This window comes from Cotesia glomerata, linkage group LG4 (genome assembly GCF_020080835.1).
Source record: "Cotesia glomerata isolate CgM1 linkage group LG4, MPM_Cglom_v2.3, whole genome shotgun sequence".
Classification (NCBI taxonomy): domain Eukaryota; kingdom Metazoa; phylum Arthropoda; class Insecta; order Hymenoptera; family Braconidae; genus Cotesia; species Cotesia glomerata.
Window position 1 is genome coordinate 12,089,775 of NC_058161.1, and position 27,408 is coordinate 12,117,182.

Here is a 27,408-nt window from a genome sequence, read left to right on the forward strand (position 1 = left end):
AGTATACTTAGTAATTATTCGGTAATATTTTGATGACTGATAAATATTAATAAATATAAGGTATTGCTATAAATACATACTTATTTTTATATATATTTATTTCAATTTAAAATACTAATAATTGTTGATAACTTTAAGAAATAATTTTTTTGTCACGCAAAATTTCTCAGTAGCATAAAATAACTTGTAGTTGTGTTAAATATCTGAAGAAATAATTAATTACTAATTAAGTAATTAATAATAAAAAAAAAATTAGTATTTACCTGAGTCAATTGTTGGCGATTAAGAATAAAAATACCGTACGCTGTAAAATTGTACTCATTTTGAGAATTAATCATTATAATAATTACAGCTTTAACTATTTTTTTATCTCCATTAATCCAAGAAGAATTGTAAATCGCTTCTCTCAAAGATTCGCTCTTTAAAAATAATTATTTAGATTATTTTGGTTATATTAAATATTTTAAGGTTATATTACCCGTTCGGTGGCGATGTGAGCGCAATTGCAGTAAGCTAATATTTGAGAGACTAAGGTTATGGTATGTGGTAAATTTCTTACAAGAGAAGTTTTTGCTTCACCCGCCGCATAATCCTGTTTTAATAATAATAATAAATAATAAACATGTAGTTTGATTAGAAATGAATAACTTACCTGTTTAAATGCAAAAATAGTGCAGCATATATCAATTCCATTGAAGATTACAGTAAACAAAACAATCGGACTAAATAAATGAGTTATTGTCCGACATAACCTATCAATATAATATTACGCTTATGTTAAGACTTATTAAAATTCTACTGGTACTCACGATAGTAGTAAACAATGCCGTCTGATTATTCTGTTAATTGTTTCTAAGTTCTTGTTTGTAGTTAAGTAGATCTCGAATATGTTGAGGTACTCATCAGCTAACACCTGAATTATAAATGCTCTGGTTAGTAAAAATATCAAGCAATATTGATCAATTACTTACCATAAAATTAACGGTGATGATTGTTGTCAAGGTTATGAACAATAAGTCACAAAGAACAAAGTATATCCCGCCGAAAAATGAAATTTGGTGTTCGATTGCCAAAAGTAACAAGTAATTGGTTAAAGTGTCCGTTTTAATTGGGTAATTTACTCCAGCGTAAGCTAATTCAGTGTAAGTCATTGTTTCATTTTCTGATAATGACATGTAAGTTTTTATAACAATGCTTTTGGGAAAGAAAATAGTTTTATTAATTATAAAAAAAATTCTAACCTTATTTTAGACAAAGTATTACAGTAAAATATCATTTTTTAATTAATAATTTTATTTTTTTTTAAACAAACCGTTAAATGGAGGAGAATAAAGATAAAATAATAATTTCCTGATCAAAAGACACATTAATAAAAAGGGGAATCCCCTATTTTTTAAATAACTAGGAGTTCAAATTGCGCGCGTAAGCGCGCGCTTTAATCTTGAACCAATAAGAAATCAGGCGCCACTTTGAATATCTAATAATTTACTTAAGGCCGTAAAATAAATGAAGATACCTTTTAATTTTCAAGAGTTTAATAATTTTTTGATAAAATTTAACATTAATAAAAAGGGGAATCCCGTAATTTAAAAAAAAAATTACATTAATAAAATAATATAATGTATTTCAAGCCGTAAGATGGATTAATAAATTTGAAATTTTTACTTCAATTATTTTTTGATAAAAAAGACACATTAATAAACAGGAAAATCCCCTTTCTTAAAAAATAACTTTAATAAAAAAAATTATTATGCATTTTTTTTGGATATTTTGTCCAGGGATATTAACCTAGCTAAAGTATGATTAAAACTCACATATAAGGACGTAATGTATAGCAAATACACAACGCCAGAGCATTAATAATATAAAACTGTTGAATTGGTTTAGAATTGTCGATTATTTCAATTATTTGGTTCTTTAAATCAATCCGATTGTAAATACTTTCTTCCCAAATATTATTCAAGGTTTCGAAGAGTTTATAAAACTCTAACCGGTTGCTCCATAGTCGGATTAACTAAAAAAAAAAAAAAAATAATAATTATATAAGTGTGTAAAAATTAATGATAATAATTTTTACTTACCTTTATCTGAATAATAGTCATAGAAAAAAGCAAAGAAATACTGTAACAAGTCATGGAAAAATTAACGCCCAAATAAATGGGTACTGTTTTGACTAAAGAAATTAACAGAAAAGCTATTGGCCAGAACGCAGCAATTATAAAAATAATTTCCCAATATTTGAGATCTTTTTTTTTGGTATTGCAGTTGTTTGTGTTAAAAGCTTCTTCGAATGAATTTAAGCCGACTAGTTTGAAGACAAACAATTCGACGGCAAATAGATTTTTGCACGACGGAATCGCCAAGTTTGGATCAATCATTACTTCGTCTCTTGGATAGGAAATTCAAGAATAAAGTAATATTTGTAATTTTATGAGTAAAATATGGATGTAAAAGTACAGAAATATATCAAGTCAATAGCCGATAGCGTATGAATAATAAATAAAGCGATTGGAAATATTAAAGGGTTGACAAAGAATATTGCCGGATAACATAAGCTGGAGATAGTTTACGACAATAGACACTCTATTTTGTTTTGTTAATATTTAATGAGATTTATAAGGAAAACGAGGAATATTTTGTATGAAAGATGTTGCGTGACAGAAGACTATAATTTAGTAATCGATATAGTTTTCTACGAGCGGAACTGCCGGTCAGAAGAAAGTCAACCGTTGGATGAGTAACTTGTAAATAAATTCAGTGTAATATGTTGCAATATTTTGATGTCTGCTAGGAGTTTCGGCGCTTTTGCGAATTAATAATATATTAATAAATATAACGTATTACTAAAATACATACTTATTTTATATATATTTATTTCAATTTAAAATACTAATTATTGTTGATAACTTTAAGAAATAATATTTTTTTGTCACGCAAAACTTCTCAGTAACATGAAATAACTTGAAGTTGTATTAAATATCTGAAGAAATAATTTATTACTCATTAAGTAATTAATAATAAAAAAAAATTAGTATTTACCTGAGTCAATTGTTGACGATTAAGAATAAAAATACCGTACGGTGTAAATTTGTACTCATTTTGAGAATTAATCATTATAGTAATTACAGCTTTAATTATTTTTTTATCCCCATTCATCCAAGATGAATTGTAAATTGCTTCTCTCAAAGATTTGCTCTTTAAAAATAATTATTTTTATTATTTGGGTTATATTAAATATTTTAAGGTTATATTACCCGTTCGGTTGCGATGTGAGCGCAATTGCAGTAAACTAATATTTGAAAGATTAAGGTTATGGTATGTGGTAAATTTCTTGCAAGAGAAATTTTTGCTTCACCAGCTGCATAATCCTGTTTTAATAATAATAATAATAATAAATAATAAACATGTAGTTTGATTAGAAATGAATAACTTACCTGTTTAAATGCAAAAATAGTGCAGCATATATCAATTCCATTGAAGATTACAGTAAACAAAACAATCGGACTAAATAAATGAGTTATTGTCCGACATAACCTATCAATATAATATTACGCTTATGTTAAGACTTATTAAAATTCTACTGGTACTCACGATAGTAGTAAACAATGCCGTCTGATTATTCTGTTAATTGTTTCTAAGTTCTTGTTTGTAGTTAAGTAGATCTCGAATATGTTGTGGTACTCATCAGCTAACACCTGAATTATAAATGCTCTGGTTAGTAAAAATATCAAGCAATATTGATCAAGTACTTACCGTAAAATTAACGGTGATGATTGTTGTCAAGGTTATGAACAATAAGTCACAAAGAATAAAGTATATACCGGCGAAGAATGAAATTTGGTTTTCGATTGCCAAAAGTAACAAGTAATTGGTTAAAGTGTCCGTTTTAATTGGGTAATTTACTCCAGCGTAAGCTAATTCTGTGTAAGTCATTGTTTCATTTTCTGATAATGACATGTAAGTTTTTAAAACAACGCTTTTGGATAAAAAAATTGTTTTATTAATTGTATAAAAAATTCTAACCTAATTTTAGACAAAGTATCACAAGAGTTTAATATTTTTTAATTAATAATTTAATTTCCCTTTTATTAAAAAAAAAAAAAAAAGGGGGGAATCCCCTTTTTTAAATGGCTAGGAATTCAAATTGCGCGCGTAAGCGCGCGCTCTAATTTTAAACCAGTAAGGCAAAAATCACTTCATAAAAAAATTATGGTGCATTTTTTTTTATATTTTGTCCAGGGATATTAATTTAGCTAAAGTATAATTAAAACTTACATATAAGGACGTAATGTATAGCAAAAACACAACGCAAGACCAATAATTACATAAAACCGTTGAAGTGGTTTAGACTTGCCGATTATTTCAATTATTTGGTTTTTTAAATCAATTCTATTGGTAATATTTTCTTCCCAAATACTATTCAAAGTTTCGAAGAGTTTATAAAACTTCAATCGGCAGCTCCATAGTCGGATTAACTAAAAAAAAAAAATTATAAATATATTATTATTAATATCCCTGATCAAGAAATTTAATTTGAAATGATTAAAAACAATAATAATAATAATTGTAACTTACCTTTATCTGAACAATAGTCATAGAAAAAAGCACAGAAATACTGTAACAAGTCATAGAAAAATTAACACCAAAATAAATGGGTACTGTTTGGATTAAAGAAATTAACAGAAAAGATATTGGCCAGAACGCGGCAATTATAAAAATAATTTCCCAATATTTGAGATCTTTTTTTTTGGTTTTGCAGTTGTTTGTGTTAAAAGCTTCTTCGAATGAACTTAAGCCTACTAGTTTGAAGACAAACAATTCGATGGCAAATAGTTTTTTGCACGACGGAATCGCCAAGTTTGGATCAATCATTACTTTGTCTCTTGGATAGGAAATTCAAGAACAAAGTAATATTTGTAATTTTATGAGTAAAATATGGATGTAAAAGTACAGAAATACATCAAGTCAATAGCCGATAGCGTATGAATAATAAATAAACCGATCGGAAATACTAAAGGGTTGACAAAGAATATTGCCGGATAACAAGCTGGAGAAAGTTTGCGACAATGGACACTCTATTTTGTTTTGTTAATATTTAATGAGATTTATAAGGAAAACGAGGAATATTTTGTATGAAAGATGTTGCGTGACAGAAGACTATAATTTAGTAATCGATATAGTTTTCTACGAGCGGAACTGCCGGTCAGAAGAAAGTCAACCGTTGGATGAGTAACTTGTAAATAAATTTGTTATTTTTATTTTTTGGCTACTTGAAAAAATTTTATTAATTATAATTTGTTACATAAAATTTCTGAGTAACGCAAAGTAACTCATTGTCGTATTAAATATCTGAAAAAATATAATCAGTGTAAAAAATATAAATAGGTAGGATAAAGAAGTATACTTACTTGAGTCAATTGCTGGCGATTTAGAATAAAAAGACCGTAAGCTGTAAAATTGTACTCTCTTTGAGAATTAATCATTACAATAATAACAGCTCTAACAACTTTTTTATCTCCTTCAACCCAACGCGAATTGTACGTCGCTTCTGTCAATGATCCTATCTGGTAAATAAGTAATTAAATAAAAATACTTAATTTATTATTTAAGATTTTATTTCAATTAATTACTTAAGTACCTGTTCAGTTGTAATGTGCGCGCAATTGCAGTAGATTATTATTTGAAAAATTAATATTGAAGCGTGGGGTAAATTTTTAGCTAGTGAAGTTTCCGCTCTACCTGCGGCAAAATCCTGAAAATTTTTAAAGTTCAATTTTTATTTCTTCTTATGAATAATAAATAATTAATAAAATATAAATTTACTTGTTGGAAGGCAAAAATTGAACAACATAGATCTATACCATTAAAAATGATCGTCGCCATTACCATCGGACTGTACAAATACGTTATTTGTTGACATACGCTATCAAAAATTCAATAATAATTACTTATTTTATAATTAAATTTAAAGAATTTATATACTTACAATAGTAATGAACAATGACGTTTTATTATTTCATTAATAGATGATAAATTATTATTATTTTTTTGATAAATATCAAATATTGAAAGATACTCATCAGCAAGCACCTTAAAGAATAAACTAATATTAATTTTTTTAATTATTAAATCAAGTTATACGAAACAATTACCATAAAATGAATAGTTAGTAACGTTGTTAAGAATACAAATAACAATTCTGCAAGAATAAAGTACGCGGTTCCAAAATATGAGATTTGGAATTCCATTATCATCAAGACTATGTATCTGCCGACGGTGTCTGATCTTATGGGGTAGTGCACCCCGGTGTATGCTTGCTCGGTGAAAGTCATAGTCTCGTTTTCCGGCAATGTTAAGTACGTGGTAAGTAACATACTGTTTAAATAATTTAGATTTAGAAGTAAATAATAAAAATCATTTTATAGAACCCTGTTTAAAAATAACGATTGAAAAAAATTAAAAATGATGAAATTCGAATTTTTTTCAATAATTTCAATTATTTTATGTCTTAATTCTTTTCAATCAGTATTCTTAACCAGAGAGTTGAAAATGCTGGTTCGAAAAATAATTACATAAATGGGCGCAATGAGTAGCAAACATTCAATATTAAAGCAATTATTACATACAAACATCTTACAGTTTTATTGTCGTCGATAACTTTTATTATTTTAGCTTTTAAATCAATTCTTTTTCGAGTATTTTGTTCCCAAATTTTATTAACTATTTCCAAAATTTGGTAAAACTTTACCCGAGATGTCCATAATCTCAAAAGCTGAAAAAAATATTTTATTAATAATTCTTCGATAGTATAGTGGTCAGTTTCCCTTATTATATTTATTTATGATAATAATTTTAAATGCAGTAATAAAATAATTTATTAATTCTTACATCAATCTTATAATTAAAAACATTTTTATACATTTTACAAAATTAAAATTTATAATAATAATTAATATTCTTCAATATCTTAAATAATTTTATAAATTAAATAGCTGTAAATAATTATCAAAAAATATAAAAAGCAATTAGTATAATAAGCTCAGAAGACATTAAAATAAATAATTAATAATAAAAATTACCTTCATCGTAGTCATGCTCATAGAAAAAGCAACAGAAACAATAAAACATGTCATAGAAAAATCTTTGCCTAAGTAATAAGGCAAAGATGTTACCAAACTGTAAATAAGCGTTGATAAAAGACATACACTAGTGATAAAAAGAAAAATTTCCCAATATTTAAGTGCGCGTATTTTATCATTTTTATTCACTTCGAAGGCTCTTTCCAAAGAACCCAATCCGACGCATTTCATAACGAACAATTCCATACTGAATAATTGTTTGCACGACGGAATATCGCTTTCGATATTTGTCATCTCTAAACCCGACATTTCCCGCTTTGTCAAAACGAAGACACTATAAATAATATTTCTTTGGGGTTCGCGTATTATTTTGTAAGTAAAATACGACTGCTATTCGAAGAATATAGAAAGTCAATAGCCGATAGCGTGTGAATAATAAATGAAGCGATGACAAATGCAAGAAGGGTTGTCTTAGAAAATTGCCGGGTAAGAAGTTCGAAGAATATTGCGACAATGGACAGTATATTTTTTACGTTAATATTTTATGAGTTTTCCGAAGAAATAGAGGAATAGTTTTAAGAAAAGACGTTGCGTGAAGGAAGACTATAATTTTGTCGCTACTTCCTCCCACGCCGACCGGAGCCAGCGAATCAGCGACTCTGGAGCCGAGCTGCCGTTAGACGGAAAGTCGGACAGTGTTCGGGTGACTTGGAATTAACTCTTGCTTTTTTATAAACTTCTCCGGCTGGTTCGAAGGAAACAAAGTGATTTGGGGAGTGGAATTTTTTTTTATATTGCTGATTCATAATTTTAAAAATTAATTAAAGACACTGTGATAATTTTATAGGGGAAAAAATTTACTAAAAACTTTAAACACGTTTTTCTCGAAATTACTTTTTTTAAGTTAATAATTATTGCAATTTTTAATTAATTAAGTAGCTAATTTCAATTTTAAAATTTTTTATAATTTATAAATTTTAAAAAAGTTATTTACATTTTGTTAATTTTTTTATATAAAATTAATAATTAAATAAACATATTAACATTTCAAAAAAATATATATATTTATTTCAATAAAATACAATTTACTAATTTTTATAATGAAATAAATAATTATAATTTTCTACCGCAGGAAACAGTAGCTAACTTTTTCCTTAAATACTATTTATCATTTTTATACTCTACCTCTACTATATCAATTGTAATTAGTTACATAAAATTTCTAAGTAACGTAAAGTAACTCATTGTCGTATTAAATAACTAAATAAAAAATTAATCAACAGTATAAAAAATATAAATACAATAAGTAGTATAAGAAAGTACTTACCTGAGTCAATTGCGGGCGATTTAGAGTAAAAAACCCGTAGGCTGTAAAATTGTACCCTCTTTGAGTATTCATCATTAGAAAAATCACAGCTTTGATAAATTTTTTATCTCCGTCAACCCAACGCAAATTGTACGTTGCTTCTGTCAATGATTCAATCTGGTAAATAAGTAATTAAATAAAAATACTTAATTTATTATTTAATATTTTATTATAATTAAATGCTTAGTACCTCTTCAGATGTAATGTGCGCGCAATTGCAGTAGATTATCATTTGAGAAATTAATAATAAAGCGTGGGGTAAATTTTGGGCGAGTGAAGATTCCGTTCTACCCGCGGCCATATCCTGAAAATTTGAAAAGTCCAATTTTTATTCCTTTTTTTAGTTAAAAAAAATTTCAAAATATTAATCGATGTTTTTTTTATAAATAATAAATAAAATTACTTTTTGGATGGCAAAAGTAGTACAACATAGATCTATACCATTGAAGATTATCGTCGCCATAACCATCGGACTGTACAGATACGTTATTTGCTGGCATACACTATCGAAAATTTAAATGATAAAATAATCATTTAATTTTAAAGAATCTACACACTCACTATAGTAATGAACAATGACGTTTTATCATTGCGTCAATAGATGATAAATTATTATTATTTTTTTGATAAATATCAATTATAGAGACATAATCATCAGCAAGCACCTGAAAGAATAAAAATCTGAATATTAATTTTTTTAATTATCTATTTGTATATTTAAAAATAAATTACAAAATTTTACTTTTGGAGCTTTAATTAAAATTCTTTATAATTAAATTAAATAATTAAACGCAATTACCAGAAAATGAACAGTGAGTAGAGTTGTTAAGAATACAAACAACAGTTCGGGAAGAATAAAGTACGTGATTGCAAAACATGACGTTTGGAATTCCACTATCATCATGATTGTGTATCTGCTAATGGTGTCTGATCTTATGGGGTAACGCACCCCGGCGAAAGCCTGCTCCGTGAAAATCATAGTTTCGTTTTCCGGCAATGTTAAGTACGTGGTAAGTAACATACTGTTTAAATAAATAATTTAGATTTAGAAATAAATAATAAAAATTATTTAATGGAATAATTGAAAACGGTTTAAAGATAATTACATAAATGGGCGCAATGAGAAGCAAATATTCAATGTCAAAGCAGTTATTACATACAAACTCCTTACAGTTTTGTTGTCATCGATAACTTTTAATATTTTAGCTTTTAAATCGACTCTTTTTCGAGTATCTTGTTCCCAAATTTTGTTGACTATTTGCAAAATTTGGTAAAACTTTACCCGGGAGGTCCATAATCTCAAAAGCTAAAAAAAAAATCTTTTATTAATAATTCTTCGGTAGTATAGTGGTCAGTATCCCATATTATATTTATCCATAATAATAATAATTTGTAATGCCAGTAATGTAATGATTTATTAATTCTTACATCAATCTTATAATTAAAAAAACTTTTATACAGTTTACTAATTTAAAATTAATAATAGTAATTAATATTCTTATTTAATATCATAAATAGATTTTAAAAAAACAATTCATTGTTTAAATTATTAAACCATATTTAAATCCTTTGCAGTCAATAAATTTTTCTAGTCAGTTTTAGTATGTGCAATCTTTAAAAAATTTTTATTCATAATGTTGTAAGTTTTATTATTAGAACTAAGTAAATCATTTAAATGATTAGTAAGGAGTCTATTTTTCATCTTAAAAAAAAATTGTAATTTTACAACTCAAATTGCTGTAAATAATTAAAAAAAGTTTCGAAAATCCAAAACTGCAAGCATCTACTGTCATAAAAAAGTGTTTTTGTTGATATTTTTGTTAGCTCGTTTAATACTCCAAGTGAAAAAAAGATCGGATAAAAGCAATTTAAGCCGAGATAATTGCTTGAACTTCGAGAGTGAGAGTAAAACACTACTAAAACGCTTCGTGTTATGAGACGTGCAAAAAAAAATATCAAAAAATATAAAAAGTTCGTAGTACAATTAGCTCAGATGACATTAAAGTGAATAATTAATAGAAAAAATTACCTTCATCGTAGTCATCGGCATAGAAAAAACGAGAGAAATGATGAACAATGTCATAGAAAAATCTTTGCCTAAATAAATAGGCAAAGATGTCAACAAACTGTAAATAAGTGTTGATAAAAGAAATATACCAGCGAAACAAAGGAAAATTTCCCAAAATTTAAGTGCGCGTATTTTATAATTATCTTTATCGAATTCAAAGGCTCCCTTTAAAGAACCTAATCCGAGGCATTTCAGAACGAACAACTCCACACTAAATAATTCTTTGCATGATGGAATATCCCTTTCGATATTTGCCATCTCTAAACCCGACATTTGCCGCTTTGTCAAACCGAAGAAACTAAAAATAATATTTCTTTGTGGTTTGTATTACTTTGTGAGTAAAATACGACTGCTGTTCGGAGAATATAGAAAGTCAATAGCCGATAGTGCGTGAATAATAAATGAAGCGATGACAAATGCAAGAAGGGTCGACTTATAAAATTACCCGGTAAGAAGTTCGAAGAATTTTGCGACAATGGATAGTACATTTTTTACGTTAATATTTTATGAGTTTCCCTAAGAAATAGAGGAATATTTTCTAAATAAAACGTTGCGTGAAGGAAGACTATATTTTTGTCGATACTTCCTCCCGCTTCGACGCGAGCCAGCGAATCAGCGACTCTGGAGCTGAGCTGCCGTTAGACAGAAAGTCGCACAGTGTTCGGGTGACTTCGAAGTTAACTCTTGCTTTTTTATAAACTTCTCCGGCTGGTTCGATGGAAACAAAGTGATTTGGTGAGTGGAATTTTTTTTTTTAATGCTCATCTATAATTTTAAAAATTAATTAAAAACACTGTGATAATATTATAGTGAAAAAAAATTACTAAAAACTTTAAACACGTTTTTCTTGAAATTACTTTTTTTAAAGTTAATAATTATTGCAATTTTTAATTTTTAAATTTTTTATAATTAATAAATTTTTTTATAGAAGTTATTTATATTTTGCTTGTTAATTTTTTTATAAAATTAATAATTAAACAAAAATATTAACATTTCAAAAAAATATATATTCATTTCAACAAAATACAATTGAATAATTTTTATAACAATATATTAATTCCCTACCGCAGAAAAAAGTAGCCCACTTTTTGCATAAGTAGTCCACTTTTCCAAAAATACTATTTATTATTTTTATACTTTACCTTCACTATATTAATTATAAACGTTACATAAAATTTCTGAGTAACATAAAGTAGCTCATTGTCGAATTAAACAACTAAAAAAAAAATTAGTCAGTATAAAAAATATGAATAAGAAGTATAAAGAAGTACTTACTTGAGTCAATTGCTGGCGATTTAGAATAAAAAATCCGTAAGCTGTAAAATTGTACTCTCTTTGAGTATTAATCATTAAAATAATAACAGCTTTAGCAACTTTTTTATCTCCTTCAACCCAACGCGAATTGTACACCGCTTCTGTCAATGATTCAATCTGGTAAATAATCAATTAAATAAAAATACTTAATTTATTATTTAAGATTTTATTTTAATTAAATACTTAGTACCTGTTCAGTTGTAATGTGTGCGCAATTGCAGTAGATTATCATTTGAGAAATCAATAATAAAGCGTGGGGTAAATTTTGAGCGAGTGAAATTTCCGCTCTACCCGCGGCAAAATCCTGAAAATTTAAAAAGTCCAATTTTTATTTCTCTTTTATAAATAATAAATAATTAATAATAAAATATTAAATTTACTTGTTGGAAGGAAAAAATAGTACAACATAGATCTATACCATTTAAAATTATCATCGCCATGACTATCGGACTGTACAGATACGTTATTTGTTGACATACGCTGTCGAAAATTCAAGTAAAAAAATAATCATTACTTACTTTATCATTAAATTTTAAAAAATGTATATACTCACTAGAGTAAGGAACAATGACGTTTTATTACTTCATCAATAGATGATAAATTATTATTATTTTTTCGATAAATGTCAATTATGGAGACATAATCATCCGCAAGCACCTGAATATTAATTTTTTTTAATTATCTATTTGGATAATTTAAAAATAAATTGCTATTTTGGAGCTTTAATTAAAATAAATAAAAAATTAAATTACCATAAAATGAATAGTTAGCACTGTTGTCAAAAATACAAACAACATATCTCCAATAATAATATACGCGCTACCAAAATATGATATGTGGAGTTCCATTAACATCAGGAGTACGTATCTGAAGCGCGTGTCTGTTCTCACAGGGTAAACCACCCCGGTGAAAGCCTGCTCGGTGAAAGTCATAGTCTCGTTTTTCCCCAATGTAAAGTACGTGGTAAGTAACATACTATTTAAATAAATATGATTATAATGACAATTCATTTTTTATTCATGGCATACGTATTTGGAATGCACTGCCAGCTGAGACAGTGGCTGTAGATAATTTGGTTGAATTTAAAAATGCTTGCTCAATAATTTTTTTCAACATGATAATAAATAATTGCAATTATCATTTCGATCTCATTTTTTATTAGCAATGTTGAATTATGACTTTAAATTATTTCTTTGTTATTAAATGATCTATCTGTATTTAATTAAAATTTTTAATTAAATTTATTTATAAACCTTTAATTAATCAATTGATTTTGTACAGAGTTATATTATATACAAATGTAAACCAATTTATCTTAAATACTGATGGCTTTGAGGGAACTTAGGTTCCAGAGTCAAATAAAATTTTTTATCTATCTATTTATAATCATCTAATAAATTTGAAAAAAATTTTAAGTGAAGATAATTACATGTATGGCCGCATTGAGTAGCAAATATTCAATATAAATGCGACTATTAAATACATATGTCTGAGACTCTTGTTAGTATCGACAACTTTCATTATTTGAGCCTTTAAATGAACTCTTTTTCTTGTATTTTGTTCCCAAATTTTATTAATTAATCCAAAAATTTGGTAAACTTTTTTACGGCAAGTCCATATTCTTAAAAGCTGAAAAAAATTTTTTTATTATATGAATATATATAAATATATATTTAATTCTTCGGTAGTTTAGTGGTCAGTATTCCATTTTATAATTATTAATAATAATATAAATAAATAATAATTTTTTTTTTAACTTTAAAAAAAATTTAAAACATGCATTAAGATTTTATAAATTAATATACTTACCTGCAGGATTTTTAAATTTGAAAATTAATTTTTGATTACTGCAATTGAAATATAATTTGAACTAGTTGCATTAGAGTCATAAAATTATTCCAAATAATTAATTTATTTAATAAGAAATTAAAATTGTTAAGAAAAAAAATTTTAGATTGCTTTTCTTAATAAGGGTATTAAAAATAATATTTTTAATAAATTTTATTTAAAAAAAAAATATAATTTTTAATGCATTGTGCTTAAAAAAAAATAAAAAAAAAATAGTGGTTGCAATAAGTTTATTAGGAGCTATTTGAAATAAATAAAATAAAATAAGCTCAGAAAGTACAAAAATAAAAAATAAATAGTGAAAATTACCCTCATCAAAGTCATGCTCATAGAAAAAGCGACAGAAATAATGAAACATGTCATAGAAAAATCTTTACCAAAATAATAAGGCAAAGATGCTACCAAACTGTAAATTAACGATGATAAAAAAAATATACCAGCGATACAAAGAAAAATTTCCCAACATTTAAGTGCGCGTATTTTATAATTTTTATCCACTTCGAAGGCTCTTTCCAAAGAACTCAATCCGACGCATTTCATAACGAATAATTCCACATTGAATAATTGTTTGCACGATGGAATATCGCTTTCGATATTCGTCATCTCCAAATCCAACATTTCCCGCTTTGTCAAATCGAAGACACACTATAAATATAATATTTCTTTGGGGTTTGTATTACTTTGTGAGTAAAATACGACTGCTGTTCGAAGAATATAGAAAGTCAATAGCCGATCGCGTGTGAATAATAAATGAAGCGGTGACAAATGCAAGAAGGGTTGACTTAGAAAATTGCCCGGTAAGAAGTTCGAAGAATATTGCGACAATGGACAGTACATTTTTTACGTTAATATTTTATGAGTTTCCCTAAGAAATAGAGGAATATTTTCTAAATAAAACGTTGCGTGAAGGAAGACTATAATTTTGTCGATTCTTCCTCCCACTCCGTCGCGAGCCAGCGAATCAGCGACTCTGGAGCCGAGCTGCCGTTAGACGGAATGTCGGACAGTGTTCGGGTGACTTGGAAGTTAACTCGTGCTTTTTTATAAACTTCTCCGGCTGGTTCGAAGAAAACAAAGTGATTTGGTCAGTGGAATTTTTTTTTTATATTGCTGATTTATAATTTTTAAAATTAATTAAAGACACTGTGATGATTTTATAGTGAAAAAAATTTACTTGTAACTTTAAACACGTTTTTCTCGAAATTACTTATTTTAAAGTTAATAATTACGCCTTTTTTTTTTTCTTTTGCAGTAGCTCTAGCTAATTATAATACTGAAGTTAGTCAATTTTTAAAATTTTTTTAACAAATTAATTACAATAAAAAAATTATTTTAAAAATGCTCACTTGTAATTTTTTAACTAAATTTTTTTTTATAATAATTTAATTGCTATAAAATTCTAAAAAAATGTCTAATGTCTGTTGACTTCAGTAATTTTTATTTTTAGATTTTTTATAATTAATAAATTAAAAAAAAAAAAGTTTATATTTTCTGTTAATTTTCTTTAAAAATTAATAATTTAATAAAAATATCAATATTTAAAAAAAATATATTTAGTTCAAGAAAATTTAATAAGTTTTTTAAAAATTTAAATAATATTTAGTAATTAAAAAAAAAAAATTTTTAATGTCAAATTAAAAATATTAAATTTATTATTAAAAATTAATAATAACTATTATTAAAATAAATAACTTTTAATAATATTTAGTAATTAAAAAAAAAAAATTTTTTAATACCAGAAAAACAATTCCAAATTTTTTTATTGTAAAATTAAAAATAACTGTTATTAAACTAAATAACTTTTAATAAAATTTATTAATTAAAAAAGAATATTTCTTTTTTTTTAAATTAAATTTAAATAAAAATTCAAACTTACCGCTACCTGACGCGAATCTTCCCAACTACCTCCAGTTCCCCCGTAGATATAAACGCAATCTTCCCTTCCAGTGCTTGCTTAACCACTCACTAACCACTAACCTCTGTAACACAAAAAAAAAAAACACTATCAGTTAAGTAAGTGACCTTGCAGTGCATTGTAGTAAAAACACGTGTTATAAGTAAACAAAAATGTCAACGGTAGTGCCAGTGGGTAAGAATTTCAAAGAACACAACAAGATCTTCAAAGAAAACCGTCGAAAATGGCGCGAGGAGCGTTTGATGAAGAAAATGGCCGCTTCTAAGCCCACCAATTCTTCTCCACCAGAGTCTGACTCTAATTCTGCACCTGAGGTGCCTAAAAAAGTGGTTCCAACTTTATCAATCGCAGTTCCTGGGTCTATATTAGACAACGCACAGTCCCAAGAATTGCGGACGTACCTAGCTGGGCAAATCGCAAGAGCGGCTTGCGTTTACCAGGTAGATGAAGTGGTGGTCTTTGACGACCAGGGTGAGATCACGGAATTGGAAAGACATTCTAAGAAGGTTAAGGTTGAGACCACCTGGCAGACTGAAGGGAATAGCACAGATGTGGCTTATAGAAGAGCTTGCCTACAATTGGCCAGGATCCTTCAGTACTTGGAGTGTCCCCAGTACTTGAGGAAGTACTTCTTCCCTTTGCACAAAGATCTGCAATTTGCAGGATTGTTGAACCCTTTGGATGCTCCGCACCATCTTAGGCAGAACGACTATTGCCAGTTCAGAGAGGGCGTTGTGGTAGACAAGCCGCTGAAGCCTGGAAGAGGCTCCCAAGTTAATTGCGGATTGTTAAGGGACGTTGAGATTGATAAGACGATTAGTCCTAATCTCAGGGTCACTGTTAAGATCCCGGAAGCGATTGACGGTAAAAAGATCAAGGGCCAGGTTGTGAGTCCAAGGACTCCCAAGGAAAATGGAATCTACTGGGGATATTCTGTGAGAATTGCGAGGAGCTTGTCGGAGATTATTGAAAAGTGCCCCTATAAGGAAGGCTATGATGTTATTGTAGGTACTTCGGATAAAGGAAAAAGTGTTGATCACCTGGATGATGGAGCGCTGGTTTATAGGAGAGGCTTGATCGTCTTCGGAGGACTCGCGGGACTTGAAGCGGCGCTTGAAGCTGATCCCAAGCTGAATTTTCAGGATCCCAGGTTGCTCTTTGCGGAGTATGTTAATACTTGTCCGAGGCAAGGGTCTAGGACGATTAGGACCGAGGAGGCGATTCTGATCAGTCTTGCGGAGATGAGGAAGAAAATGGTACCCTGGAATGAATTGTAATTTTGAGTGAATAAAAGGTTTTTTTTTTTTAATGGATTTTTTGGTCTTTTTTTTTAAGTTAAAATATATTGATTAGGTAACGGAAAATATATATATTTTATTCTTGTATTTTTAGAGTGTTAACAATTTTTAGTTTGTTAAGTATTTTGTAACTGATTCCTTTAGGGTTGATATTGTCTTTTTTTGGTCGGGTGAATTTATCACAGCTGTTCCTGAGACTATCATATTTGCTCCAGCCTGGAAATTATATTATTATTATTATTAAATTGCACTATTTTCTTAAATATTGATGTTTTGAAAGATATAAGCTCATCATGATGTTAGACTCATCAAGAGCTTTCATTTGAGTACCCACATCCATTTTTGATATATTTTTCATATACACATATATATATAGTATATATAAATATATAAAATATATGAAAAATTGATGTGGGTACTCAAATGAAAGGTCTTGATGAGTGTAATGTCAGGATGAGTTTATATCTTTAAAAATGTCAATAATTTAAAAATTATATTGTATTTTGTTAACTTGTGAGATTTTTTAAGATATAAACTTATTATGATGTTACGCTGGTCAAGAGCTTTCATTTGAGTACCCACATGCATTTTTGACATATTTTTCATATATACATTTATATAATATATATAAATATATAAAATATATGAAAAATTGATGTGGGTACTCAAATGAAAGGTCTTGATGAGTGTAACATCAGGATGAGCTTATATCTTTAAAAATGTCAATAGTTCACAAGATACAAGGTAATTTCTTAATTACTGACATTTTTAAAGATATAAGCTCATCATGATGTTACACTCATCAAGAGCTTTCATTTGAGTACCCACATGCATTTTTCATATATACATATATATATAGTATATATAAATATATAAAATATATGAAAAATTGATGTGGGTACTCAAATGAAAGGTCTTGATGAGTGTAACATCAGGACGAGCTTATATCTTTAAAAATGTCAATAGTTCACAAGATACAAGGTTATTTGTTAATTATGTAATTATTACCTTAGCACAAATATCAATAGTGCTAGGACCAACTCCACCATCAACTTCAATATCCAGATCAGGATAATTCTCCCTGAGCCACTTGACCTTGGTCATTTGGCTCTCCATGAACTTCTGCCCGCCAAACCCAGGTTCAACTGTCATCACCAGTACCATGTCCGCCAAGTCAACATACTCTGTTACTACATCCACCGGAGTTCCGGGATTCAGAGCCACTCCAACCTACAATTTAAATTAATTTAATTTTAATAAATTATAATAATTTCAATTAATTTTATTTCAATAAATAATCGTCAATAATAAATTATTATTATTATTAATAATAATAATAATTACCTTCATACCAGCTTCTCTTATTTTCTTACAAACAGCCTTGACATCATCAGCTGATTCAACATGAAAAATGTACCGGTCAACTCCGGCGTCAGCCATCGGTTCAATCCACTGGAAATAAAAAAATAAATTTAAAATATATAAACAAAACGTATATTTAATTACTGATAATAATAATTTATGGTAAGTTTATATCGTGTTATATTTAATATTTAATAATTGATAATTCATATATTTGTAAAATTATATTCACCTGATCAGGTTTCGTCACCATCATGTGGGTCTCGAAGACTACGTCCTTGATTTTCCTGCGCAAGCATTTCACAACAGGGTGGCCGAAGGTCATGTTGGGAACAAAATTACCGTCCATTACGTCCAAGTGCAAGTAGTCCGCTCCATTTGTTACTAATTTTGCTGACTCTTCGTACAGGATTGATAAATCTGCGTTCAATATTGATGGTCCAATTTTAGCTGTCAATTTTTTGGCCATTTTTTTTATGGGAAAATTATTCCTGAAACATTTTTATTTTAGTTAATTTTTATTTATCAGAAAAATTGATAATTTTTAATTTTTAAAAATTAGTAAAACATAATAATTTTTTCTTAAATAAATTTTAATAAAAACTAAACATATATTAATAATAAAAAGAAATTATGAATTGTAAGTTTTAAAATAATTTTTCTTTACAAAAAAAATTATTCAAATTTTAGATTTTTTATAAAAAGAAATCCAATTTTTTATAAAAAAAAAAATATTGAATTTTAAAATAATTATTTATTACAAAAAAATTATTAAAATTTGACAGTTTTTTTTATAAAAAATTTTTTTTCTAGTATTTTATTAAAAAAAATCCAATTTAAAATAAAAAAAAAACAATATTAATTTTTAAAAAAGATTTTTTTTTAAGAAAAATTATTAAAATTTGACAGATTTTTTACTAAAGAATTTTTTTTTCAATATTTTAATAAAAAATCCAATTTTTTATCGAAAAAATCAATATCAATTTTTTGAATAATTTTTTTTTTACAAAAAAATTATTAAAATTTAACAGATTTAAAAATAAATAATTTTTTTTTTCCAATATTTTAATAAAAAAAATCCAATTTTTTATTAAAAAAAAAAATATGTCAATTTTTAAAATAATTTTTTTTTGCAAAAAAATCATCAAAATCTGACAAATATTTTTTTTTAGTATTTTAATAAAAAAAACCAATTTTTTATCAAAAAAAACTATATTAATTTTTTTCATATTTTAATTAAAAAAATCAAATCTTAAAAAAAAACACATTTTAATTTTTTAAAATAAATTAAAAAAAATTTTTTTTTAGTTTAAAAAAAAATCTAAAAATTTTAATTTTATAAAAATTTTAATTTTATAAAAATTAATAAATGCAATTTTTAAAAAATACTTTATTTTTTTAAATAATTGAGTTTAACCTCAAAAAAAAAAATAATTTACAAACATATGGAAAGAAAAAAGTAATTAAGCTTACCTTTAAAAAAATCAAAGTCAAAAAATTAATAAGCTCAAAAAAAAATTTTAAATTAATAAATTATCATGAATTCCCTGGCTTAAATAACTTTTAAACTGAATAATAACAATAAACTTAAATTAACAGTCATTGTTATTATTTTGTTTTTTTTGTGAGTTCCATAGTTTATAATTTTGACAGCAGAGGCGCTAGTGTAGTTTTCTTAACAAAAAATGTCCACTGTCTTACGTAGTCGCTGCTGTCGCTGCGACAATTTTATGCGCCAATGAAAATCCTCGTGGGCTATATAATAATTGACAAATATTTATGCGACACTGCAGGAAATCCATCCATGATCCAGTTCAACTCGTTGCTCTCGAGCCAGGCATGTGCTGAAATCAATACAAATTTATAAAAAATAAAATATATTAAAAGGTAAAATTGGTATTTTGCTGTTGCTGTTAGGAAATAAAAGGTGAGAAAAAATAATTTTTATAGATGAAATAAAATAAAAAAAAAATATTTATTTAAATCTTGAGGGTGTTTTTTATTCATTTAAATTTATTAATTTTTTATAGAAAAAATGAAGTACATACTAGTGACTGGTGGAGTAATTAGCGGTATTGGCAAGGGAGTTATTGCAAGTTCATTTGGGACAATATTAAAAGAATGCGGAATTGCTGTGACGTCGATTAAAATTGATCCGTATATTAATATTGATGCTGGAACATTTTCTCCGTATGAGCATGGTAATTTTTATTCATTTTTTGTATTAATTGTTATTAATATTGTTTAAATTAATTTTTTTAAGAGTTTTGTTGTTAATTTTAGAATTTTTGGCAAGTGATAATTTTTTATTAATACGTAGGTGTGTTTTTTATAGATTTTATATATAATAGAATACAATTGTCGGATCGAACACGCGGTCCCGCTTTTTTCGCCACGTGATTGGCCGACCATTTTGTTTGTGAAGTTTATTTGAATTTTTAATGATCGTTTGTGACTGATAATTCTTTTTTTAATTTATAAGCTGATAGAAAATTAAGTAGAATTTATAGAAAGTGGAAAATTATAGAGAGAAAAACTGAAGAGAGTTGAAGTTGATGATGTCAGCTGATTTTTTGGAGACTTTTTGGAGTTTTTATTAAAATTTATTGAATAATATTTTTAAATTCTTAATTATAATTATTTTTTATTGATATTTTAATAAGAAAAAAAGTTTTTTTTTTTTATAGTTTAAATTGTAGAATTTTGTGTTAAATAATTTAATAGTTTTGAAAGTATAAAAAGTTATTATAAAGGTATCTATTTTTCAAAATTTTATAATAATAATATAAATAATAGTTGAATCAAGATTTTTTGACATACTATTATTATTATCTATATTATTAAAAAAATAAGAAAAATTTTGTGTCCGGGATAGTCATATGATAAAATCGGTCTTTTTAATAGAATTTAGTGTCATTGCAAAGGTCTAGATATACATAATTAAGAAATGAGCTTGTATCTTGTGAACAATTGACATTTTTAAAGATGTAAGCTCATCCTGATGTTACACTCATCGAGACCTTTCATTTGAATATCCACATTAATTTTTCATATATTTTATATATTTATATTTACTATATATATAAACATATGGAAAATATATCAAAAATGCATGTGAGTACTCAAATGAAAGCTCTTGATGAGTGTAATATCGAGATGAGCTTATATCTTTAAAAATATCAGTAATTAAGAAATGAGCTTGTATCTTGTAAAAACTGACATTTTTAAAGATATAAGCTCATCTTGATGTTACACTCATCAAGACCTTTCTTTTGAATACCCACATACATTTTTCATATATTTTATATATTCATATATATTACATATATGTATATATAAAAAATATATCAAAAATTCATGTGGGTACTCAAATGAAAGCTCTTGATGAGTGTAACATTATGATAAGCTTATATTTTTAAAATATAAACTATATATACTACATTTTTAAAAAATTACCTTTTATCTTGTGAAATATTGACATTTTTAAAGATATAAGCTCATCCTGATATTACACTCATCGAGACCTTTCATTTGAGTACCCACATCAATTTTTTATATATTTTATATATTTATATATATTACATATATGTATATATGAAAAATATATCAAAAATTCATGTGGGTACTCAAATGAAAGCTCTTGATGGGTGTAATATCGAGATGAGCTTATATCTTTAAAAATGTCAGTCATTAAGAAATGAGCTTGTATCTTGTGAAAAACTGACATTTTTAAAGATATAAGCTCATCTTGATGTTACACTCATCAAGACCTTTCTTTTGAATACCCACATCCATTTTTTATATATTTTATATATTCATATATATTACATATATGTATATATAAAAAATATATAAAAAATTCATGTGGGTACTCAAATGAAAGCTCTTGATGAGTGTAACATTATGATAAGCTTATATTTTTAAAATATAAATTATATATACTACATTTTTAAAAAATTACCTTTTATCTTGTGAAATATTGACATTTTTAAAGATATAAGCTCATCCTGATATTACACTCATCGAGACCTTTCATTTGAGTACCCACATCAATTTTTTATATATTTTATATATTTATATATATTACATATATGTATATATGAAAAATATATCAAAAATTGATGTGGGTACTCAAATGAAAGCTCTTGATGGGTGTAATATCGAGATGAGCTTATATCTTTAAAAATGTCAGTCATTAAGAAATGAGCTTGTATCTTGTGAAAAACTGACATTTTTAAAGATATAAGCTCATATTGATGTTACACTCATCGAAACCTTTCATTTGAGTACCCACATCAATTTTTCATATATTTTATATATTTATATATATTACATATATGTATATATAAAAAATATATAAAAAATTCATGTGGGTACTCAAATGAAAGCTCTTGATGAGTGTAACATTATGATAAGCTTATATTTTTAAAATATAAATTATATATACTACATTTTTAAAAAATTACCTTTTATCTTGTGAAAAACTGACATTTTTAAAGATATAAGCTCATATTGATGTTACACTCATCGAAACCTTTCATTTGAGTACCCACATCAATTTTTCATATATTTTATATATTTATATATATTACATATATGTATATATGAAAAATATATCAAAAATTCATGTGGGTACTCAAATAAAAGCTCTTGATAAGTGTAACATTAACATGAACTTATGTCTTCAAAAACTTCAATATTTAAGAAAGTAAAGTGCAATTTAACAAAAGCTATTTAATAAACAAAATTTTATTTATCTATAGGTCACTACGTCAGTCACGTAGTGACTGCAAAGTTGCTAGTTATTATTATTATAAAAATGAAATTAATGTAACATACCAATTAATTCCAGGTGAAGTTTACGTCCTTGACGATGGTGGAGAAGTGGACCTTGACCTCGGTAACTACGAGCGATTCCTGGATATTACCTTGCACCGTGACAACAACATAACCACCGGCAAAGTGTACCAGCATGTCATCAACAAGGAGCGCCATGGTGACTACCTCGGCAAAACAGTCCAAGGTAAGTCTCATCACAAACTTCCCCTAAAAAAAAAATAATACTAAAATTATTAAACACTACTAGAAATTAATTTGCGCGCGAAAGCGCGCACCTGATTATAGAGTTTGCATATTCCAAGCGTCACATAAAAAAATTGTTGAATTTTTAGTAAATTTTATTAAACAAGAATTTAAAAATTAATAATTGTCAACTAAAATTCAACAAATTATTACCAAAAATATCTTTATGTCACTTGGAATATTTTCATACATGCTTATAATATATTTGACCAATCACATTACGAATAGTTTACAACACATAATTTTTCATCTTCCCTAGTAGCAATTTGGTAAAAGCCTTGTGCCAGCATGGATCAAGATACTTTAGAAAGGTTTTAGATCAAGAATTGGTCCAGATTCTTGACCAAGATTATTGGCCAAGACTTGAGCCAGACTGTAGTTAGAATTTGTCAAGAATTTGACCAGCAATCTGGGGCCATCTATTGCTAAAGTTTGGGACTATCCTATAGAGTAGAGCTTCTCATTCTATTAAAAAATATTTAACTATTTCTTGCGATAATTCAACTTTGTACATATCGTAGCAAGCTAAATTAATTTTTTAAACTTGTTGACTAGACTATAAATCAAAACCACTGCAATACTATAGTTTTGACATTCAAGTGGAAAGGAGGGAAATAGGTAAGCGCTCGTCGTTTTTTGCGTTTCTCAAGCAAGTCTATGTTAGGACTGTGGGCCAAGAATCTGGTGAAATTCTGGGCACAGACTGTCCCAAGTCTGCCACCAGTCTGGATAAAGAATCTTGATCAAGTGTCTTGGTCGAAAATTGTCCAATTCTTTACAAAGTGCTTCTCCAAGTATCTTGCCAAAAAGTCTTCCCCAATTCCATTGCTACTAGGGTTAATTTTATTACAGAAATGATAATTAATAAAACATTTCCAGTGGTGCCTCACATAACCGACTGCATCCAAGAATGGGTCGAAAGAGTGTCCCAGCAGCCGGTAACAGAGTCCAACAGTCAACCTCGGGTCTGTGTAATAGAACTCGGCGGGACAATAGGAGACATAGAGGGCATGCCTTTTGTAGAAGCGTTCCGTCAGTTCCAGTTCCGCGTCAAAAAAGAGAACTTCTGCGTGGCGCACGTGTCGCTTGTTCCACAACCACGGAGCACAGGCGAGCCTAAAACAAAGCCGACTCAAGCTTCAGTTCGGGAACTTCGCGGCCTGGGCCTATCACCTGATTTGATAGTCTGCCGCTCGGAGCAGCCAATCGGGCCCTCAGTTAAAGACAAAGTATCCAACTTCTGCCACGTGGCTCCGGAACAAGTCATCACAATCCACGATCTCAGCTCCATCTATCGTGTTCCATTATTAATGGAGTCTCAAGGAGTCATCGAGTTCCTCAACGAGCGGCTGCAGCTGGATCTTCCGCACGTAGGGCCAGAAAGGCCAAGGAGCTTCATGCGCAAGTGGCGCGACCTAGCGGATAGATTTGACCACCTGAGAAAAGAAGTCAATATTGCTCTTGTTGGGAAATATACTAAGTTAGAAGACGCTTATGCTTCTGTTACTAAAGCGTTGCAGCATGCGAGCTTAGAAGTGGGTTATAAATTGAATTTAACTTACATTGAAGCGGCTAATTTGGAAAATGGAACTCTTGCGGAAAATCCTGTGCTTTATCACGAAGCTTGGCAGAAATTGTGCAAGAGCGATGGCGTTATTGTTCCCGGAGGGTTTGGCAAGAGAGGAATTGAGGGAAAAATTTCAGCTTGTAAGTGGTGCAGGGTCAATTCTAAACCGATGTTGGGAATTTGTCTGGGATTGCAAGTCGCTGTTATTGAATTTGCGAGGAATGTTTTGGGACTGGAAGCTGCTAATAGTATGGAGATTAATCCTGAGACAGAGCATCCGGTTATTGTTGATATGCCGGAGTATAATGGCGATGAGAAAGGAGGGACTATGAGGTTGGGCAAAAGGTATGTCAAGTTTAGACTATATAATTAGAAATTGAGTTATCTTGTGAACTATTGATATTTTTTAAAATATAAGCTCGTCTTGATGTTAGACTTAAAGAGAGCTTTCATTTGAATACCCACATCAATTTTTCATATATTTATGTATATTATATATATGTATATATGAAAAATATATAAAAAATGCATGTGGGTACTCTAATGAAAGCTCATGATGAGTGTAACATCAGGATGAGCTTATATCTTTAAAATATGAATTATATGTATTAAATAATTAAGAAATTACCTTGGATCTTGTGAACTATTGACATTTTTGAAGATATAAGCTCATTTTGATGTTTGATAGATCAAGAGCTTTCATTTGAGTACCCACATCAATTTTTCATATATTTTACATATTTATATATATTACATATATGTATATATGAAAAATATATCATAAATGCATGTGAGTACTCAAATGAAAGCTCTTGATGAGTGTAACACCGGGATGAGCTTATATTTTCAAAAATGTCAATAATTAAGAGATGACCCTGTATCTTGAGAACTATTGACATTTTTAAAGATATAAGCTCATCTCGGTGTTATACTCATCGAGACCTTTAATTTGAGTACCCACATCAATTTTTCATATATTTTACATATTTATATGTATTACATATATGTATATATGAAAAATATATCAAAAATGCATGTGGGTACTCAAATGAGAGCTCTCGATTAGTGTAATATCATGATGAGTTTATATTTTAAAAAATATCATAAGTTGACAAAATACAATATAATTTCTCAATTATTAACATTTTTTAAGATACAAGCTCACCTCGACATTACATTCATCAAGACCTTTCATTTAAGTACCCACATCCATTTTTCATATATATTATATATTTATATATATTACATATATGTATATATGAGAAATATATCATAAATCCATGTGGGTACTCAAATGAAAGCTCTCGATAAATTTAATATCAAGATGAGCTTATATTTTAAAAAACATCAATATTTAAGAAACTACAATGCAATTTAACAAGAGGCTTTATTCAATAAACCAAAATTCTATTTATTTATAGTCCACTACAGCAGTCACGTAGTGACTGCCAGATTGCTAGTTGATATTTATCAAGTTATAAATCTTTGAAATTTTTATATTAGAAAATTATTTATGACATATCAATTAGAAAATTAACTCAAATTTATAAAAAAAATCTCCTTAGAGACTCTCTCCTTATAGAAACAGTAATAAAATTCATTTTTTAAATTAAAAATTTTGAATTAAATTTTTTTTTTAGATTTACCAAATTCAAAGAATCAACACCATCTGTGATAAAAGCCCTATACGGAAGCGTCGACGGAGTAGAAGAGCGACATCGCCACAGGTACGAAGTAAACCCAGCGTTTGTGAGCAACCTCGAAGCCGCGGGGCTTAAATTTGTTGGCCAGGACACAACCGGCCAGAGGATGGAAATAATTGAGCTAGAAGGTCACGATTATTATGTAGCTACTCAGTATCATCCTGAGTACTTGTCCAGGCCGATGAAACCTTCAGCACCCTTCTTAGGGCTGATTTTAGCTAGTGTTGGAAAATTAAAAAGCTACTTAGCAAAAGGGTGCCGACTTACCCCCAGGAACTTGAGCGACAATGACAGTGATGAGGAGGAACAGAAAATTGTCAAGGCCAAGGAGACTAAGTCAGATTAAACCTGAAAAAAAAAAAAAAATGTAAAATAAGTTTTGTTTTTTCACGAACAAAAATCTTGATATTTATTTTTTAATATCCAATTTATAGATTATTTTTAATTGTACAATATGATATTTACATTTTTAATGTAATTGTCTTCTAGGAATTTTTTTACCTAAAAAATCATTGTTTTATTTATGAATAATTAATTAGTATTTTTTTTCTTTTTTTACATTAAAAAAATATAAAATTTAGCGATATTTACATTTATATAAATAAAAAAAAATTAATTTTAATTTATAATTAAAATAAGATTTTTTTTTTAAATAAATTTATTAAAAAAATTGTTAATTATTTTTTTTCCGACTTAATTAATAAATAAAATTTATTAAAATATTTTTTTTAAATTAAATTAAACTTACCTTAAAAATAAAAGTTTGAATTTGAATTTAAGCTTTTCCCGCCAGCACCAATCACAAG

At 27.8% G+C, this 27,408-nt stretch overlaps 8 protein-coding genes across 13 annotated transcripts; 2 read left to right on the top strand and 6 right to left on the bottom strand.

Annotated features, from left to right (window-relative positions):
- Positions 1–113: 113 nt before the first annotated feature.
- On the bottom strand, positions 114–2,830 carry LOC123264156. Of its 2 annotated transcripts, none has more exons than XM_044727307.1 (8): positions 2,082–2,830; positions 1,815–2,014; positions 972–1,194; positions 810–913; positions 653–722; positions 479–592; positions 264–419; positions 114–203 (listed from the first exon to the last, which is right to left on the bottom strand). In XM_044727307.1, exons 1-8 carry the CDS (start codon positions 2,376–2,378, stop codon positions 153–155), a joined length of 1,215 nt encoding a protein of 404 aa, XP_044583242.1. In that variant the 5' UTR covers positions 2,379–2,830; the 3' UTR covers positions 114–152. The 2 variants fall into 2 exon arrangements, with proteins under 2 accessions (XP_044583242.1, XP_044583241.1); XM_044727306.1 differs by having other exon boundaries at positions 653–752; positions 2,082–2,827.
- Positions 2,831–2,913: 83 nt separating this feature from the next.
- LOC123264158 (odorant receptor 47a-like) lies at positions 2,914–5,258 on the bottom strand. Its single transcript, XM_044727308.1, has 8 exons — positions 4,576–5,258; positions 4,276–4,475; positions 3,754–3,976; positions 3,592–3,695; positions 3,435–3,534; positions 3,255–3,368; positions 3,040–3,195; positions 2,914–2,980 (listed from the first exon to the last, which is right to left on the bottom strand). Exons 1-8 carry the CDS (start codon positions 4,870–4,872, stop codon positions 2,930–2,932), a joined length of 1,245 nt encoding a protein of 414 aa, XP_044583243.1. The 5' UTR covers positions 4,873–5,258; the 3' UTR covers positions 2,914–2,929.
- Positions 5,259–5,264: 6 nt separating this feature from the next.
- LOC123264154 (odorant receptor 49a-like) lies at positions 5,265–7,916 on the bottom strand. The gene is made up of 8 exons (XM_044727303.1): positions 7,080–7,916; positions 6,573–6,772; positions 6,153–6,375; positions 5,987–6,090; positions 5,824–5,923; positions 5,639–5,752; positions 5,409–5,564; positions 5,265–5,349 (listed from the first exon to the last, which is right to left on the bottom strand). The coding sequence occupies exons 1-8, from the start codon at positions 7,386–7,388 to the stop codon at positions 5,299–5,301; spliced, it is 1,257 nt and encodes a 418-aa protein (XP_044583238.1). The 5' UTR covers positions 7,389–7,916; the 3' UTR covers positions 5,265–5,298.
- A 257-nt stretch (positions 7,917–8,173) lies between these two features.
- On the bottom strand, positions 8,174–11,332 carry LOC123264153 (odorant receptor 22c-like). Of its 2 annotated transcripts, XM_044727301.1 has the most exons (8): positions 10,475–11,332; positions 9,552–9,751; positions 9,245–9,467; positions 9,007–9,110; positions 8,849–8,948; positions 8,636–8,749; positions 8,407–8,562; positions 8,174–8,339 (listed from the first exon to the last, which is right to left on the bottom strand). In XM_044727301.1, exons 1-8 carry the CDS (start codon positions 10,784–10,786, stop codon positions 8,289–8,291), a joined length of 1,260 nt encoding a protein of 419 aa, XP_044583236.1. In that variant the 5' UTR covers positions 10,787–11,332; the 3' UTR covers positions 8,174–8,288. The 2 variants fall into 2 exon arrangements, with proteins under 2 accessions (XP_044583236.1, XP_044583237.1); XM_044727302.1 differs by lacking the exon at positions 8,174–8,339 and having other exon boundaries at positions 8,461–8,590.
- A 167-nt stretch (positions 11,333–11,499) lies between these two features.
- On the bottom strand, positions 11,500–14,530 carry LOC123264155 (odorant receptor 47a-like). Of its 2 annotated transcripts, XM_044727304.1 has the most exons (8): positions 13,985–14,530; positions 13,257–13,456; positions 12,580–12,802; positions 12,381–12,484; positions 12,208–12,307; positions 12,018–12,131; positions 11,789–11,944; positions 11,500–11,729 (listed from the first exon to the last, which is right to left on the bottom strand). In XM_044727304.1, exons 1-8 carry the CDS (start codon positions 14,291–14,293, stop codon positions 11,679–11,681), a joined length of 1,257 nt encoding a protein of 418 aa, XP_044583239.1. In that variant the 5' UTR covers positions 14,294–14,530; the 3' UTR covers positions 11,500–11,678. The 2 variants fall into 2 exon arrangements, with proteins under 2 accessions (XP_044583239.1, XP_044583240.1); XM_044727305.1 differs by lacking the exon at positions 11,500–11,729 and having other exon boundaries at positions 11,796–11,928.
- Positions 14,531–15,628: 1,098 nt separating this feature from the next.
- LOC123264160 (putative methyltransferase C9orf114) lies at positions 15,629–16,903 on the top strand. The gene has a single exon (XM_044727310.1). It carries the CDS (start codon positions 15,743–15,745, stop codon positions 16,865–16,867), a length of 1,125 nt encoding a protein of 374 aa, XP_044583245.1. The 5' UTR covers positions 15,629–15,742; the 3' UTR covers positions 16,868–16,903.
- Positions 16,904–16,938: 35 nt separating this feature from the next.
- LOC123264162 (ribulose-phosphate 3-epimerase) lies at positions 16,939–19,823 on the bottom strand. Of its 3 annotated transcripts, XM_044727315.1 has the most exons (6): positions 19,798–19,823; positions 19,000–19,006; positions 18,483–18,736; positions 18,233–18,340; positions 17,897–18,118; positions 16,939–17,104 (listed from the first exon to the last, which is right to left on the bottom strand). In XM_044727315.1, exons 3-6 carry the CDS (start codon positions 18,717–18,719, stop codon positions 16,997–16,999), a joined length of 675 nt encoding a protein of 224 aa, XP_044583250.1. In that variant the 5' UTR covers positions 18,720–18,736; positions 19,000–19,006; positions 19,798–19,823; the 3' UTR covers positions 16,939–16,996. The 3 variants fall into 3 exon arrangements, with proteins under 3 accessions (XP_044583250.1, XP_044583248.1, XP_044583249.1); XM_044727313.1 differs by lacking the exon at positions 19,000–19,006 and having other exon boundaries at positions 18,483–18,741; positions 19,798–19,813; XM_044727314.1 differs by lacking the exons at positions 19,000–19,006; positions 19,798–19,823 and adding an exon at positions 19,724–19,769 and having other exon boundaries at positions 18,483–18,741.
- Positions 19,824–20,024: 201 nt separating this feature from the next.
- LOC123264152 (CTP synthase) lies at positions 20,025–26,968 on the top strand. The gene is made up of 5 exons (XM_044727300.1): positions 20,025–20,177; positions 20,281–20,451; positions 23,103–23,273; positions 24,212–25,244; positions 26,540–26,968. Exons 2-5 carry the CDS (start codon positions 20,286–20,288, stop codon positions 26,946–26,948), a joined length of 1,779 nt encoding a protein of 592 aa, XP_044583235.1. The 5' UTR covers positions 20,025–20,177; positions 20,281–20,285; the 3' UTR covers positions 26,949–26,968.
- Positions 26,969–27,408: the final 440 nt, after the last annotated feature.